The 17,882-nt window shown below is 36.0% G+C and overlaps 1 protein-coding gene across 6 annotated transcripts in view; it reads right to left on the bottom strand.

The window, feature by feature from the left end:
* Positions 1-17,882, bottom strand: part of CPLANE1 (ciliogenesis and planar polarity effector 1) — a 139,910-nt gene that overhangs the window by 88,842 nt on the left and 33,186 nt on the right. For all 6 annotated transcript variants that reach the window (XM_042951784.1, XM_042951815.1, XM_042951823.1 and 3 more), the window contains exons 16-21: positions 14,351-14,524; positions 10,495-10,723; positions 9,190-9,329; positions 7,335-7,552; positions 4,972-5,136; positions 102-240 (exon numbers count right to left, since the gene is read on the bottom strand). In XM_042951784.1, coding sequence (XP_042807718.1) covers positions 102-240; positions 4,972-5,136; positions 7,335-7,552; positions 9,190-9,329; positions 10,495-10,723; positions 14,351-14,524 — 1,065 coding nt within the window. The remainder of the gene's footprint in view (positions 1-101; positions 241-4,971; positions 5,137-7,334; positions 7,553-9,189; positions 9,330-10,494; positions 10,724-14,350; positions 14,525-17,882) is intronic.

The following is a 17,882-nucleotide window of genomic DNA, read 5'->3' as shown; positions in this document are numbered from 1 at the left end:
TAATATTACACTGTATAGAAACTTCACCAAACCAAGTGCAAATTATATCATTATCAATATTTAGGCCTAATTTCTAAGCAAGCAGTTCATTTTGGACAAACCTATTGCTTTAACGGAAACTTCATCAAGCTTGCTGTCTCCAGTTGCTCCAGGTCGAAAGAATGCTACACCTTCTTTACAATAATTAAGTAATGACTCAGGGAAAGGACTCAATGAAGGAAGGGACCCTTTCATTCGAATCTGAAAGAATGATAGAATATGTTAATTATCAGTCATCTAAATCTATTTTTAAGGAAACTATAAAGCAACAAACAAGACAGGTAACATAAACCATAGAGAATGAAAAATACAGCATGGTTCTTATACTGTGTAAGAAAGTATCTCTGAAATGAACTATCCTTTCAGAAACTTGGCTCATATATTTAAATGTTTATTTTGAGAGAGAGAGAGAAAAAAATGTGCACGGGGAAGGACAGAGAGAGAGAGAGAGAGAGAGAGAATCCAAAGCAGGTTCCGCACTGTCAGCTCATGGCCTGATGGCGGGGTTTGATCTCACAAACCCTGAGATCATGACGTGAGCCAAAATCAAGAGTCGAATACTTAACTGACTAAACCACCCAGGTGCCCCACTCACAAATTTAATTCAAGAAATTCACTAAGTTAGAACACAAAAGAGAAAAGAAGGTTGTAGGCAATTTTTTCTGTCACTCAGTTTTGCCTATATAGAACTTGATGCTATTTGTCCTTTCCCCAAAGGTATAATAAAGAAATTTAAGCATCTAACTCTCATTCAAAATAAAACTATGTGCAGTACCTAAAAACAAATATGACAAAAGGTATACCTACCTACATAACTTTTTTTTTTTTTTTTTTTTTTTTGAGAGAGAGTGTGTGTGAGGGGGAAGAGGGGCAGAGGGAGAGAGAAAGAGAATTTTTTTTTTTTTTACTTTATTTATTTATTTACATCCAAGTTAGTTAGTATATAGTGCAACAATGATTTCAGGAGTAGAATCCTTAATGCCCCTTACCCATTTAGCCCAACCCCCCACAACCCCTCCAGTAACCCTCTGTTTGTTCTCCACCTTTAAGAGTCTCTTCTGTTTTGCCCCCCTCCCTGTTTTTATATTATTTTTGCTTCCCTTCCATTATGTTCATCTGTTCTTTGTCTTAAAGTCCTCATATGAATGAAGTTATATGATATTTGTCTTTCTCTGACTAATTTCACTTAGCATAATACCCTCTAGTCCATCCACGTAGTTGCGAATGGCAAGATTTTGTTCTTTTTGATTGCCAAGTAATACTCCATTGTGTATATATACCACATCTTCTTTATCTGTTCATCTGTTGATGGACATTTGCGCTCTTCCATACTTTGGCTATTGTTGATAGTGCTGCTATAAACATTGGGGTACATGTGTGCCCTCAAAACAGCATACTTGTATCCCTTGAATAAATAACCTAGTAGTGCAATTTCTGGGTCATAGGGTAGGTCTACTTTTAATTTGAGAAAGAGAATCCTAATCAGGCTCCATGCTCAGCATACAGCCCAACGTGGGGCTCTATCCTACAACCCTGGGATCATGATCTGAGCTGAAATCAACAATCGGAGTCTCAACCAACTGAGCCACCCAGTTGTCCCTACCTACATAACTTTTTCTAAGAAAATGTGAACCTGATCAAGCCTCTGTATCTCAATGAATATAGTTTAATTACCAGTTCACAGGAAATAAAAGGAAAGAGGAACAAGTCAAATGACACTAAATGAATAAACTATCAAACAAATGCAGAATACGGTACAGAACAAATGACCAAGTTTCTCTACAAACCAAGAAAAGAAAAAGAAATTAAAGGAAACTGCTATAGAATAAAAGGAAAGGAATCTAAGGGACATACACCCAAAAATGAAAGGATTAGCGGCAGGCTTGTAATCTATTTTCTCCCTCTTCTATTCATTTCTACAAAGACAGGATCTTGTCAAATCCCCTTGTAAGCATTCTAATGACAGACTTCTTGTCAAACAATGGTATTTACTAGATGTACAGAGCCTAGCTAGGTTGGTTATTATAAATACATCTATAATGCATGGATTTATGGAGTATGGCTCATTGGAAAATGTCACACAAGCTATATAATTAAAGAGATATAAAAAGGACATGTTCAATAAGTGATATAGTTCTCTCTTGTGTCATGATGTTAAACAGAGGCCAGGTCACATCCTTCCACAGCAAGAAAAATCTTGGGAGCAATGTAAGTCCAGGTTTCACCTGTGTCTTTTAGTTACCTATATCCTTGAAATTATTGGTATAAAGTTTGATCCTGGGTTAAGTCTTTTGATTCTTATGTGTCAGACCTGAAAATATAGTCCTTCCTATTATCTCATAATCAAACATGGGTTAACTTCAGTTGGACCTTGATTTCAAAAATCTATAAAAAAGACATTTTCAAAATAATCAGAGTAACTTTATTATGGACCAGGTACTGGAATTAATAAAGAATTATTGTTCACTTTGGTATAATGGTATGATGGTTTTAAAATATGTCCACAAATTCTTAACAATTCATTCCTTCAAAGGTACAGCCTAACTTCCCTCACCTTGAGGGTAGACCCTACTAGACCAACTAGTTTCTTTTTTTTTATTGTTTTTTTGTTTATTTATTTTTGAGAGAGAGAGAGAGATCATGAGCATGAGCAGGGGAGGGGAAGAGAGAGGGAGACAGAGAATGCAAAGTAGGCTCCAGGCTCTGAGTTGTCAGCACAGAGCCTGAGGCAGGGCTCGAACCCACGAACTGTGAGATCATGACCCGAGCCAAAGTCGGACGCTAAACCAACTGAGCCACCCAGGTGCCCCTAGACCAGCTAGTTTCTAACGAACAGAATACAGAAGTGGTTGTATGGGATTTCTGGGATTAAATCATAACGGCATTGTAGCTTCCACCTTGCTGTCTTTTGGATCACTTGCTCAAGGGGACGCCTCTGGCCAACAACCAGCACCAACTTCTTAGCCATGTGCACGAGCCATCTTGTAATCAGATGTCTGGCCCCTATCAGTTGTTCAGATTCCTGCAACTCCAGGTCACATTTTAGTATGAACTTCATGAGAAACATGATTTTTTGCTTCCATGAATAAAGACCTTATAATTTTGGTAGCAACAAGTATTCCGCCATTCCCACCAATTAGAAAACATTAATTTACTACAACTAAATCTGTAGTTAAATTATATGCCCAATAAAGTCTAAATGAAAAAGGCAGAGAAAACAGCAATACAGGAGAATATAGAAGTATATACACTTATATATTGTACATACTTCTCTAAGAATGGATCTCCACATCTTTGGCACCTCTCCCAATGTCAATAAATACACAGGCTAACAATAAAACTATCAGATGTATTTTAGGAAGACTGAATTAGAGGGAATTTACAGGTCACTTGTGTGTATAGCTGAGGGGTTGACAACAAGCTTTAAAGGTAAGCCGCAAGACAAACAGGGCACTGGACAGTCAGAGTGGCAATGACTATACACCCAAAGGCCCTAGTCTGCAGCCTGTTACTCCTCTGAGGAATGTCTTTAGCTGTGTTGATAATTTTAAGAGAATCTGCAGGGGCGCCTGGGTGGCGCAGTCGGTTAAGCGTCCGACTTCAGCCAGGTCACGATCTCGCGGTCCGTGAGTTCGAGCCCCGCGTCGGGCTCTGGGCTGATGGCTCGGAGCCTGGAGCCTGTTTCCGATTCTGTGTCTCCCTCTCTCTCTGTCCCTCCCCCGTTCATGCTCTGTCTCTCTCTGTCCCAAAAATAAATAAACGTTGAAAAAAAAAAAAAAAAAAAAAAAAAAAGAGAATCTGCACAGTCTTTATGCTAGCTGCATTAATTAAAGCTAGATTAAATGAGATGACTGTTGGGATTTAGTACATAAGATAAAACCTCAATGGAAATCTAATTACAACTTTATTGTAGAAAACTGTTTACTTAAATAATTTTTAAAATGAAGTTTCCTATAACAAATAATCAGGCTCAGCAGACCTTGAAACTATTAAAACCAATCTTTCAATAATACAGGAAAACTCTTTGCCATACTTTAAAAACAACTTTGGGATAACAAGATACAGAATGGGTACAGTTTCATCTTACATTTTTATAGTAGCTGTATGCAAATTTCACAAATCGTTCTCTCTAAAAAAAGTCTAATTTTCAAAAACAACTTGGTAACTTCTCAAAGTCTAAAGTTTCCTACCAAAAATAGTAAATTCTTGTTTTAAACATAATCAAGGGCCAAATTAAAGACATTTAGGGCTAATAATATTTAGTTCCACATTTCACAGAGACAGACAACTGGCCTACAAAGGATGTGCAGCTGGAGAAGGGACATACCAACAAATGTCCCATCTGACTGTTGATCAGGTAAGAACGCAACTACGACTCAGCTGAAGTCAGTGTGGAAGGGGATGATGGCCCCAGAATCACACTGAATTGCACGTCCCAGAAGATAGCAAGGGAGAGACTCCAACTGGTGGAGAGTACTGAAAGGAAACACACAGCCAAGAACCAACTCTAACCTCCCAGGGCTTGACCCCACATTAGTCCCCACAGAACACAGTAGATAGTATTTCAGAGCGAAGTCGGGGAAAACCCTGAACTGAGCTTACATCTTCAATGATGGTGGGACAAAGAAAAAAAGTAACTGAAACTACCTACATCTAACTACCAGTTATATATAACTTACTATATTATACTTTGTATTGTCAGACAGGATGGGACTAACAAAGAGACTCAGTTCAGAGTCCTTATCTTTCAGCAGAAAAAATTTAGTCTGGCTAGGTTGCTTATTATAAACAAACCTGAAATCTATTGATTCATAGTATAGGATTCCTTGGGAAAATGTCATGATTATAAATATTTGGAGATATTAATAAATATTAGTATATTTAAATAGTTTAACATAGCATAGCACATAAATGACTGAGACATCTCCACACCTTCTGCATGACTTTTCTTGCCCATCTCAACTGCAAGATGTACCACTGTGCTACCGGAAAAGAACAGCGAGCTGCCCGGAAAAGCAAGAGAACACGCTGAAGGATTCCAGACACCTTTTGGCGATTATCCTTTTCAGCTTTTAAAAGAAGATCATCACCATCTTCCTAAAGAAAATAAAACAATCGATTCTTAGTAGATAGTAATATGAAAATTTTAAATGTTACAGTGAAAATAAAAATAGTGCTTCTCAAACTAGAATGTTCCTGGAGATTTATGAAGGATATTTTGAGGGATGGCCTCAGATTTCAACTATAGCTATTTCTAGTGTCAAAGAAATTTCTCTCATCTCAAATAATGTAAAGGGCTAAATTGACCCTAAGCCTAAGTCTTCCCCTATAAGCAGTTAAAGCCCACCACTCCAGACTCCATTGGTAGAATGTTATAAAGAGGGCTCCTTTTAAGGAGAATGCCTTTTCCCTTCTATTCCTGGAAAAATCCTTATATTTCAATGTGCCCCTCTGTGAAGCTCTCCTGTTGTGTGTGACTATGGCACTTTGCTCAGACATCCATGACAATTTTCACTAAATTATTCTGTACTGATTCATGTATGTTTCCCACCATACTGAGATCTACTCAAAAGCAAAGACCTTGTCATCTATCTTTGTATTAACATAATGCATAGAATAAAGTCCAGCATGTAGTAGGATCCAACAAACGTTTGCTGAATAAACACTAACAAGCCAGTAGCTAAAAATTAGTTTCTAGAGAATGAGACAGTATCTAAACATTTGCTTCCCCATCATCCTACCACAGTTACTTCTTCACAGTACTCAATTTTTAATGGAGTATCTGCCCTTCCCCTACATAGCCCATATGATTCAGTGAGAGCTGATACTTCCCCAGCTCTCAGGGGAAGGCCCTAAGGGGCTACAAAATGTACTTTGCATTATCCCTAGCCAAGAGTGACTCCCAGTACCCTTGCCTGGAATGCTGGAGAAGAAATACTTGTACTGTTTTTGTTTTTCCCCTTCTCTCTCCCTCTGGACATGGACAAGGTATCCTTAGAAGCTGCTGGCAGCCATTCTGCTCCCACAAAGAGAGATGGACTTAAGTTGAAACTGCCACCTTAGAAAATAAACTAGAGAGAAAGAGCTCAAGTCTGTGGTAGCATAACTGAGTCAAAAGGCTACCCTACTTAACTGGGCTTCTTAATTATGCCAGCCAACTTACCAAGTTTTCTATTATACCCAGTCCAAAGGGTCCTAATTGATATAGAGTGATACTTAGGAGAAATCCTACCACTGAGGATTATTTTAATAAAAACAAAATAATAAATCGAATCACTACTAAGGATAGTAACCACTCAAACTAATATCAGCACAGGCTATTCCAAAAATAGCTTAAATGGTATTCCTAATTTCTAAACCAATGTGTTGAAGACTCAGATGTGACAGAAAAGAGAATTATTAAGAAATACAATGGACTATTTATTTCTTCCATGTATAACATATTACATTTGAAATATCAATAAATGAAATATTTTTAACCTATTGAAATATAACCTTAAATATAACAAATAACAATATAAGAAAAAACTCAAAAAGGAAAAGAAAAAACCAGGTAAGAGATAGAGGCTGCTAATACTAAAACAGTACGCAGTAAAGAAACAATACCAGAATCACTTAAAAATATCAATCAAACATTAAAATAATTTGCATTCATACTTTAAATCTTAAAGCCAGCTAATTATAATGTTGTGATTTTTAGTGAGAGCAGAGAAAAAGTTCCTGAGAGGAACACTGTCTTGCTGTTTATATGACAGAACTATCAATTGAATAGTGCAGGAGAAAAAAATGACCGATCAAATTAAAAAAAAAAAAAATCAAAAGAAGTCTTTCAAAAGAATCAAAGACAATGAGGTAAATAAAAGACCAAAATAATGTAGGTCTTGTAAAATCTGACATTTATTATTTATTACCCTAAACAAACATCTATTTTTTTAAAACCTGCATATAGAGAATCCTCTCTTGATTTTGTTTTATTATTGCAATAATTTTAATATTTATTGAATGTGTACTATGTGTCCTAGGCCCTAAGGTAAAAGCTTTTACAGAATATCTCATTTAATCCTAACAATAATATTATTACAGGTACTATCATCATCTGCATTTTACAGATAAGGAAACTTAAACAGTTTAGTACATTGCTTAAGATTATACAATTAATAAACAGCAAAGCTAGGATCTGGAAGTTTGTCTTCAGACCTTGCATTCCTAACTTGATAATTATTATCAAGTTGTCTATTGTAAAATTTGGCTAAAATCAACTTTAAATTAATTAAAAGGTTAAGAACTAAGCTTACTTCACTAAGAATAGCTGGCTGAGGACAATATAATGGAGGAGCCGGGAGATACAAGCCGACCGGGACTAAGCCCCACAGTCTCTTACTGAAGTCCTTGGCAGAGTTTAGCAGAAGTTGAAACGTCTCTGAAAGAATATCTGCATCAGCCATAACTGCTGCTTTCAGTAATTCCTGCACTGAACCAAAGAGGAGATTTGCATCTTCTTCTTCAATGGGATCTACCAAATACAAAATTAAGTAAAATAGTTAAAATTTATATTATGCTGATCCTATTTTGTAGTATAAAATTTCGTACCTGAAAAAAATTATCATCAAAAATGAACATAATGGTTGACATGCAAAACATCTCAACTTCTACACAGAAATTTAATAACTATTCTGTTACTTTAAGATTATAGAGGGGGGGCAGGGGCGCCTGGATGGCTCAGTCAGTTGAGTATCTGCTCAGGTATTCAGCTCAGGTCATGATCTCATGGTTTGTGGGTTCGAGCCCTGTATCGGGCTCTGTGCTGACAGCTTGGAGCCTGCTTCTGATTCTGTGTCTCCCTCTCTCTGTACCTCCCCAACTTGTGCTCTGTCTCTCTGTCTCTCTCTCAAAAATAAATAAATATTAAAAAAAATTAAAAAAAAAAAAAAGATTATAGAAGGGTGCAGTGCCTGGATGGCTCAGTAGGTTAAGCACTGGACTCCTGATTTGGGCTTAGGTCATGATCTCATGGTTTATGAGCGCCAGCCCCGCATCAGGCTCCATGTTGGGTGTGGAGTCTACTTAAGATTCTCTTTCTCTCTGCCTCTCCTGTGTATGCTCGCTCTATCAAATAAACAAATAAAAATTAAAAAATTTTAAAAGATCAGAGCATAAGACCTTTTGCAAAATTATACAAGATATTATAATAACAACAACTATGTAACAAAAATATACTTGGAACATAGTCCTGAGTTAAAAAATAATAAATGAAAAAATACTGATGGGAAAAAAGTATCAAGAAAGACACCAAAATAAAATACAACATTACGTGAATGCAGCTAGTGGGAGAGTAATTTTTTTTCTTAACACTCCACCATAGTACTTTTTTAACTGATTGAGCCACCCAGGTGTCCCTTTTAGTCTTTTTTTTTCAAAACCAACTTTCATGTAGTTACATTTTCTCTCCATTTATTTTCAAAAATATTGGCAGGTAATTATCAAAGTTTTCAGTAAGATTTCCAGGTATTATGCATTCTTTCCGGAAAGAGAAGTTACAATTAGTAAGTTCTAAGAATCTAGAGTTAGAAGCCTCTCTGCTAATGGAGACAAGAACTAATAAAACCAAAGGGTCCTACAGTAGTCAGCACATACAACTTTAAGTACCCAACTTCATTACTTTTCATCTAAATGTCTCCAGCTATAAAACAAATTTTACAGGGTTCCTGAGTAAATCTATGTAATATATGTGATATTACATTATTTTTAATTTTGTAATACTACTATAAAATTTTCAAATTAAAAACAAAACCAACTCTGTGATTTATGCACTAGGCAAGAGTTGAACTAAATACTTTTAAGTACCCTCCTGTTTATGAGATTCTACGACTCTATGACTGCAAAAGAAAATAATCCAAATATAGCAAAATACAACTAGTCAAAAAATATGTATGAAAAATCAGAGTATCATTCAGTTACTGATCATTGTTTTTTGAGCTGGCATAAATTTTAGAAGCTCCCATGATTAAGAATAAATAGCATACTTTTATATTTGATAAGCTTACTTCAAAGTGTTAATATATTTATGGATATTAATAAGCTTTTTAAAATATCAGAAGGTTTATATCAATTAAGCTGATATATATGTCAGACTATATGTAGGTAACACACCTGTAAATTGTTTGTATTTTGAGCTCATTTCATTTTTTGTTTCCAAAGAGGCTGGCCGACCTAAAAAACACTGCAGTTTTTCCTGGAAAATCTGTGCTGGAGTCATATTTATTGGCAAATTCAGACCCTTTTTCTTGGACCTGAAATCACATCAAATTAAGGAAAATGAATCCAAATTCTGAAAAAAGGAAATATTAACACATTAAGAGCTAAACATGAAATGTTAAGAAACAGTGAAATTTACTTTTATTCATCCTCTATTTTAAAAAGTAATAATGGGGGGAAAATAATTGGGGAAATATAACATTAAGGAGATTTTTAAGGGTCTCCAGGATTATGATACTAATATACCTTCCCATCATTATTTCCCATTGCTGCCCTCCACACTATTCGATCCAAATTGAACCAAACTTGTCTTTTGCCATATGCCTTTGCTCATGTTTGGAATGTTATCTCTCTCCACAGCTACTCAATTTGTTGAGATTCTGTCTTTCCTTCAATGCCCATCTAAATGTTATCTCCATTTCCTGTCCTATGCCCATTTGATATTATTGCTCTCTCCACTGCACCACTGGCACTTTTCTTACCATATTATCTAAATTATAATAATGTTTTGTGCTCGCTTTGGCAGCACACACACTAAATTATAATAATGTTTTGCCTTAATTTCTCTACTAAACTATAAATGCCTTAAACATGGAGTCTATGTACCATTTAATTTTATATCCATTAAACTACCTGGCACAGAGCTTAGTACAGAGCACTTACTTAAGAAATACACATATGTTGAATTATTGAACTGAAAAATATCAAAGATATAGTAGTACTATAATAGAAAAGTTAAAATATAGAGATTAGATTTATTAGCTTAAAATTCAAACCCTACTTAAAATAGGCAAACTCTCCCACTGACTATAAGCACTTTGAGGACATTACCAACAAATGTGCTAAATAAAAAGGTTGTTGTTTTTTTTTAAATAAAAGATTTAACACAAAAGAGCTGCTGAGCTGTCCAACACAGTAGCCCCTAACTGCATTTAGCTATTTAAATTTAAATTAGGTTGAAAATTCAATTCTTTGGTCTTATTAGCCACAATTCAAGTGCTCAATGGTTACATGTGGCTAACAGCTATCATACTGAACTGCACATAGAGAACATTTCCATCACTGAAGAAAGTTTTATTGGACAATTCTGGACTAAGGATTCCACAAAGTGCATAAATGCCAGCAATGAGAGAAATAAAAAATAGTTAGATGATACTATTATACTGTTTCTCAACCTACGTTTGCCTAAAAAATACATACCTTGTGAAATTACTATCATGTTTACAGAATAGTTGGAAGGCCACACCAATTGAAACAGATGTCTTCCAGTCTCCAAGTTTATGTGCCAACCACACAGCCTCTGGAACTAGGCCACCAATAAGTAATAATTCAAGGGCATATTCAACTGTCCAAACATTAGAAAGATTCTGATCTCTTACAACACTGGCCACCTTAGAGTGTTGCAGAGGAATAAGTCGAAGGGAGTGTTCTATGTGTAAATAAAAGAAAATGGATATTAACAATTACATTTATCAGAATCACTCCTCCTCACATACTTATATACCTTTTTTTTATTAAGATTTTATTTTTAAGTAATCTCTACACTGAACATGGGGCTTGAACTTATAACCTGGAGATCAAGAGTTGCATGCTCCACTGACTGAGCCAGCCAGGAGCCCCTATCTCTTTAATTAGTATTTTCTAATAATCAGCCTCAACTGCTGATATGTTATTGGAGATACGTTTTTTGAAACAGTGCTCCAGCTATTTCCCTGTTAACTTTGGGTAAAATACAAGTTAGACAAGGAGATAGCAGCTCACGAAATGCTCTAAAGTGCTAGTGTAGTAGCTATATGTATACACACACCTCCATAAAGTGAAAGAGAACTTCCATAGACGTTTAAACCATTTGGGGGATTCTTTGATGAATAAAGTTCTCAAGAAAGTGATCTAAAACTAAATGTTGGTTGAATCAAGGTAGAAGCAGGACTATGGGTATCTTCTGAACCTAAACCTGGTGGAATTTGTCACACACCTTACATGGAGGGCCCATCTTTGAAGCAAGTGTCCATCCCGTGCACACTTGCTTCAACGGAAGCAAGTAAGGTACAAAATGGTTTAAAATAATACTTAACATACTCCAGTTTGTTTGTTTGTTTGTTTTTAGCACTGAAGAATATGACTCATTAATGGGTCATGAAATAAATGCCAGCATTCTTAAAAAATGGAACAGAACAGGATACAGAAACAGAAGAGATAGCATCAGAGTACATTACATAAAACAAATATAAATACAATTTAATGAAAATGCTGTGTCAGATAATATAAACATACAAATGTACACTTAAATGTACTGGGCCACAGTGTACAATTTATTACTGTGGGCTGCTCTGAAATACATCTCTATTTCTCCTACTAGAAATGTGGAGGGCAGACTGCATTTTACATGACTTTGCATTCCTTATAGTGTCATGGAATAAAAAACTAATTTGAGGTAAAATTCAAGCATTAAGTATTCAGTATATTAGTGTCTCTAAGAGAGTAGAAAAGAACGATTTTCAAAAGTCCTGACTAAATGACAAGATTTCAGTCTGGTTTGGGATTAAATACAAAGGGTCCTATCTTTCTCCCTAGCCTTCTATATTTTCCCCTAATTAAAATAACATGAGGGGAGCCATGATGGCTCAGTCAGTTAAGCATCTGACTCGATTTTGGCTCAGGTCATGATCTCACAGATGGTGAGTTCAAGCCCCACATTGAGGTGAGTTCTGCCCCTCTGCTCACTTGTACGCTTGCTCTCTCTCTCGCTCTCTCTCTCTCTCTCCCTCTCTCAAAATAAATAAACACTTTATAAAAAAAGTAACATGAACAAGCCACTTGGAAATACAATGCCTGAACTATTTTTTTAAGTCTATTTATTATTTTGAAAGAAAGAATGTGAGCAGGAGAAAAGGAAGCAGGGCAGAGAGAGGGAGAGAGAGAGAGAGAGAGAGAGAGAGAGAGAGAGAGAGAATCTCAAGCAGGCTCCATGCTGTTAGCATGGATCTCAGATCTCACGAACCATAAGATCATGGTCTGAGCCAAAATCAAGAGTCAGATACTTAACCAACTCAGCCACCCAGGTGCCCTGAACTGCTATTTTTTAAAAAAAATACATATTGCTGGGGTGCCTGGGTGGCTCGGCTGGCTGAGCGTCCAACTTTGGCTCAGGTCATGATCTTACAGTTTGTGAGTTCAAGCTCTACATTGGGCTCACTGCTGTCAACTCTGTCCACCTCTCTCTCTGCCCCCCTCTCTCTCTATCTCTCACAAAAATAAAACATTTTAAAAAATAAAAATATATATTGCTAAGATTTCCACTCACTCCCTCAAAATAAAACTGGCAAATAGTATATGTGGGTTTCTGCTTCTTGAAACAATTAGTTTCTCATGTGATCAACATAGTCTCTCCCCACACCAAACACTAACACTTTGGCTCTTTGACAAACACATTTGGATAGAAACAAAAAATTTTGTCATTCACTTGAATGTTTGATTCTGCATAGGCAAACAGCCAGGAGATTGATTAAATTTGTCCTAGCTTTTCATTTACTCTGAGAAAGGTACTGTACTATTGAAAGAACTTGAATGATTTAATTTTCTGAAAATTTTATTGCTTTGCTTTCATACAGTAAGCATCACATCAAATAAGCAACACAAATCCCCAATACATTCTGCCACTAGTTCTGATTTAAAAGATTAATATGAAATCTATTGTAAGTCAAGACTATAGATATCCTTTTTCAAGATACTAGGAAATTAAAGAAACTAAAGGCTAAATACCAAGTTTCAGGTATTTAGATTTTCAGTAATCACCGTCTCAGGCTTAGGAAGAGATCACAAAATTTTCTTTCCTAGCCTCTCCTCTCACTGGGAAGATATTTACAAATATAAATTAAAAGGAATTAAAAGGTGTGTCTTTGAGCTTTTATAAATGTTTATGAATATGTCCAAAATCAATTCAATAATTCTATCACCTTTTTTCCTACAGTGTGAGAAAAATCAATGTTCCCAAGGTATGCAAAGTGATCTGAAAAGATCATGCCAAACAGCTCAAGTCCTATAAATAATATAGGATAGGAAAGACAAGAAATTGAGACAAATTTTCTAAGTCAGGATTTGACCTTTTTTTTTAAGATTTTTCTAAAAACCACACAGAGTGCTACTTCTTCTCTTCAGTAAAATGATGCGAACTAAGGATACAATTTGTTATCAGAAACATTACTACCAAAGATAGGGAACACAAGTGATAAATACCTAGGGCTGTAACAAAAAGAGAGCTTAAATGTAAAACCACCAAAATAAATAAATAAATAAATAAAAATAAATAATAAATAATAAATACAGTTGACCCTTGAACAACATGGATTTGAGCTGTGCAGGTCTACTTACATGCAGATTTCTTTTGATAAATACAGTACAGTAATATAAATGTATTTTCTTGTATAATTTAAAAAAATTTTTTTAAGTTTATTTATTTTTGAGAGAGAGACAGAGCACAAACAGGGCAGGGGTAGAGAGAAAAGGAGACATAGAATCTGAGCTGTCAGCACAGAACCTGACACGGGGCTCGAACTCACAAACTGCCATGAGATCATCACCTGTGCCGAAGTTGGATACTTAACCAACTGAGCCACCTAGGAGCCCCTTGTATAATTTTCTTAACATTTTCTTTTTTCTAGCTTACATTATTATAAGAATTCAGTATATTATACAAAATGCATATTAACGGTTTACTTATGGATAAGGCATCTGGCCAACAGTAGTTTATTGACAGTTTCTGGGGAGTCAGAAGTTATATGTGAATTGTTGACTGCACAGGGGGTCGTCACCACTAACGCTGCATTGTTCATGGGTCAACTATAATACTGTAATTAAACAATCCATATTCAATAAAAACAAACACAAGCAATTACCTTTCTCAGATTTTATTCGTTTACAGTCACTGAGAATCTCCTATGTGTCATACACTAAGCTAGAACAGTATTATTCCCATAAAATAATGATCACTGTATAATATGATTTTAAGTATTATGTGAATAAACAAAGTGAGAAAATTATTTGCTTACTATATTACCTGTTTTAGTATGAAGGGGAGGAAGAACATTCACATTGTGAGGTGGCAAAATGCAAAGCGGCTGATTGGTGAAATAGGCGGCCATGAAGCGAGCCATGGACTGGATAACCTTTACTGCCGCCTCAGGATGAGCACCTCTCGTCATTCCAAACTCAGAATGAGACTTCTCAGGAACTAAGGAATACAGCAAATGACCAAAGGAGATTCTGATCAAACTGTCAAAAGGTAATAATATTTAAGTTCCCAACATTATATAAGAGGAAAATTATAATTTAAAATTTTTTCTGAGATGAACATCCATTACCTGTATGAGCTAATTTGTTTTTTTTAGGTTTATTATTATTTATTTTGAGAGAGAGAGAACAAGCAGGGGAGGGGCAGACAGAGAGGGAGACAGAATGCCAAGCAGGCTGTCAGCACAGAGCCCTAGGACAAAGGGCTCAGACTCAAAAACTAGGAGATCATGACCTGAGCTGAAATCAAGAGTTGGCGGCTGAAATGACTGAGCCACCCAGGCATCCTTGAGCTAATTCATAATAGGTATTTACGCTTCTTGAGGACAATAGAACAGAAATAATTAGCTGATAATTACGAGCACATGCACTTAAGAACCGCTGATGACTTTTAGTTACCAGTTTTATTTTAAAACATGGAAGGATAAATACACAACAATCCAGCCATGATGGATTCACAAGCTTAGATTTCATTATTTTCCCTTCTTCCTTCCCTAATTTTTTGTTCTTTGATTAAAGGAGGCAGAGCTTACTACGTGTATAATCTGAAAAGCACTACAACACTGATTCTTAATGCTGTCTTCTACACCATTAGATCTGGGAATTACAATACACTCCCATTAGTAAGAATGGCTCATTGTTATAAGATTCTTTTAGAAGGTGGGGACAAAAGGAATGTGTAGGGTAGAGGGAGAAAGCAGGTAAGGGAGTGGGAGTTACATCAGGATTTTTTTTTTTATTTTTTTAATGTTTTATTTATTTTTGAGACAGAGACAGAGCATGAGCAGAGGAGGGTCAGAGAGAGAGGGAGACACAGAATCTGAACCAGGCTCCAGGCTCTGAGCTGTCAGCACAGAGGCCGACCCGGGGCTCGAACCCACAAACCGCGAGATCATGACCTGAGCGGAAGTCCGACGCTTAACTGACTGAGCCACCCAGGTGCCCCCGTCAGGATTTCTGCAGTGATTCTGATGTATAAATTAGCAGGAGCAAACATGTCATCCCTATTTGAGAATCAAAACTCAGTAATACAAACTGGCATTCAGAAATTTGAAAATAGTGAAACTATTAAATATAAATACTACAGTAACATTAATTTTTATGAAATTTATGGCCCTAATAGTAGCAAAATATTATTCTTTCCCAGAAGTCACTTGATATATTCATAAGGATATTAAGTTCTATATGCATATGGACCATTTCTGTCTTGTCACTGTATATTTCAGCACTTAACACTACTCTTCCTCATAGAGTAGGCACTCAAGATTATTAATAAACTTTTTTTTTCATAAAGGGGATCTTGAGAAAATCTTATTAGCCTCCAAGTAGTATTCTTCATTTGGTCATTAAACATTTGGAAAAATCCTACTATTTCTTCACATTAAAGTTAAAAATACATAGGTAAGAATTATTCTCTCCTGGATAAAACTTACTGTAGGAATTATATAAAGGCAAGATTTCCAGTAATTTTAATCATACAAAATTCATTATGCAAAGCCAGAAATAAGCTCCTTAAATGCAGAGCAACCTAATTCTAAAAGATGATCACAGGGGCGCCTGGGTGGCGCAGTTGGTTAAGCATCCGACTTCAGCCAGGTCACGATCTCGCGGTCCGTGAGTTCGAGCCCCGCGTCAGGCTCTGGGCTGATGGCTCGGAGCCTGGAGCCTGTTTCCGATTCTGTGTCTCCCTCTCTCTCTGCCCCTCCCCCGTTCATGCTCTGTCTCTCTCTGTCCCAAAAATAAATAAAAAACGTTGAAAAAAAAATTAAAAAAAAAAATAAAATAAAATAAAAGATGATCACAGAGTAAACATGTATCAATTCAGAAGTAAAACAATTTTGAAAGGGTAATTCTGTGTGTAGCACAGTGATGATGTTAATAATGACAATCTTACGCAATAAAAATTATAACTATACAAAATGATTTAATGAGGTAAGTGTGCAGGAAAAAGATAACATAGCAGGCCTGACTACTTGAAAGTTTTGCTTATAATGCTGACCCTTGGATAGCATCTGGGAACTTGGATTTGGGAAAGATTCCTACCACCTTAACTAATGAGAGTGGCTCACTAGACCTATGTACAATCAATGTGGTTTATGCTGTACACCTATTTTTCTTCTGAGAGTGTAGAATTTTGGTAAGGGCTAGGCAGAGGGGTGACTACATGACTATCCAGCCTCTAATTAAAAACCCTGAGCACTGGGGTGCCTGGATGGCACAGTCGGCATCCAACTCTTGATCTTGGCTCAGGTCATAAACTCACAATTCAGGAGTTCAAGCCTCACACTGGGCTCTGTGCTGATGGTGTGGAGCCTGCTTGGGATTCTGTCTCTCCTTCTCTCTAACCATCCCCCACTTGTGATCTCTCTTTCTCAAACTAAATAAATACACTTAAAAAAAAAAAAAAAAAACCTGAGCACTGAGTCTCTAAATGAGCTTCCTTGGTCAGTAATATCTCACATGTGTTGACACAACCTGTTGTTACAGGAACTAAGTGTGTCTGTCCTGTGTGACTCTACTAGGAAAGGAGTCTTGGAAGCTTGTGCCTGGTTTCCTCTGGACTTCACCCCATGCACCTGTTCCCTCTGTTAATTTTGCTTTGGAGCCTTTCATTGTAGTAAATAATAGCCTTGAGTACAACTATATTCTGAGTCCTAGCATCCTCCCTGTGAACACTGAACATGAGGGGTAGTCTTTGAGACCCCCAACCCAGTAAGGATACGCTTAATATATTCTAAACAATAGCCATTAAAAACTAAAACATACATTACTATAGGTTCAATTGACTTAAAAAGTTACATCATGTAATGATAACACCACTGGAAAAAAAAAAAAAGAAGAATGTCCAATCAGTTAAAAAGTCATATAGAAAGATCTGTCAATAATGCACAGCTAGCAGACCTTTCTGGAGGGCAATTACAGAAATTTATCCTTAAGAAATTTTTAGTAATGCTCACAAAAATTTATGTACACTTCAGCACTATTTAAAACAGAAAATAGGTGGCAACAACTGAAATGTCCAATAATGGGGAAAAGGTTTAATAGGCTTCAAAAAAGAATATTATTTACATTGGAAAATATTCATCAAAATATTAAATTTTAAAAGACTACAAAACAATACACAGCTCTAATAATATATACATATAAATGTATACAAAAAATGGTAAATTATAAGTAATTTTATTTTCTTTATATTTTCCATATTTTCAAAATTATCTAAACTGAACACATATTACTTCCCTAATGAACACAAAGATTTTAAAAGATAAAAATCACAAAGAGCAAGAAATCGATAAACA

This window comes from Panthera leo, chromosome A1 (genome assembly GCF_018350215.1).
Source record: "Panthera leo isolate Ple1 chromosome A1, P.leo_Ple1_pat1.1, whole genome shotgun sequence".
Taxonomy (NCBI): Eukaryota; Metazoa; Chordata; class Mammalia; order Carnivora; family Felidae; genus Panthera; species Panthera leo.
Note: the sequence above shows the minus strand (reverse complement) of the source record. Positions and strands in the feature narration are given on the sequence as shown.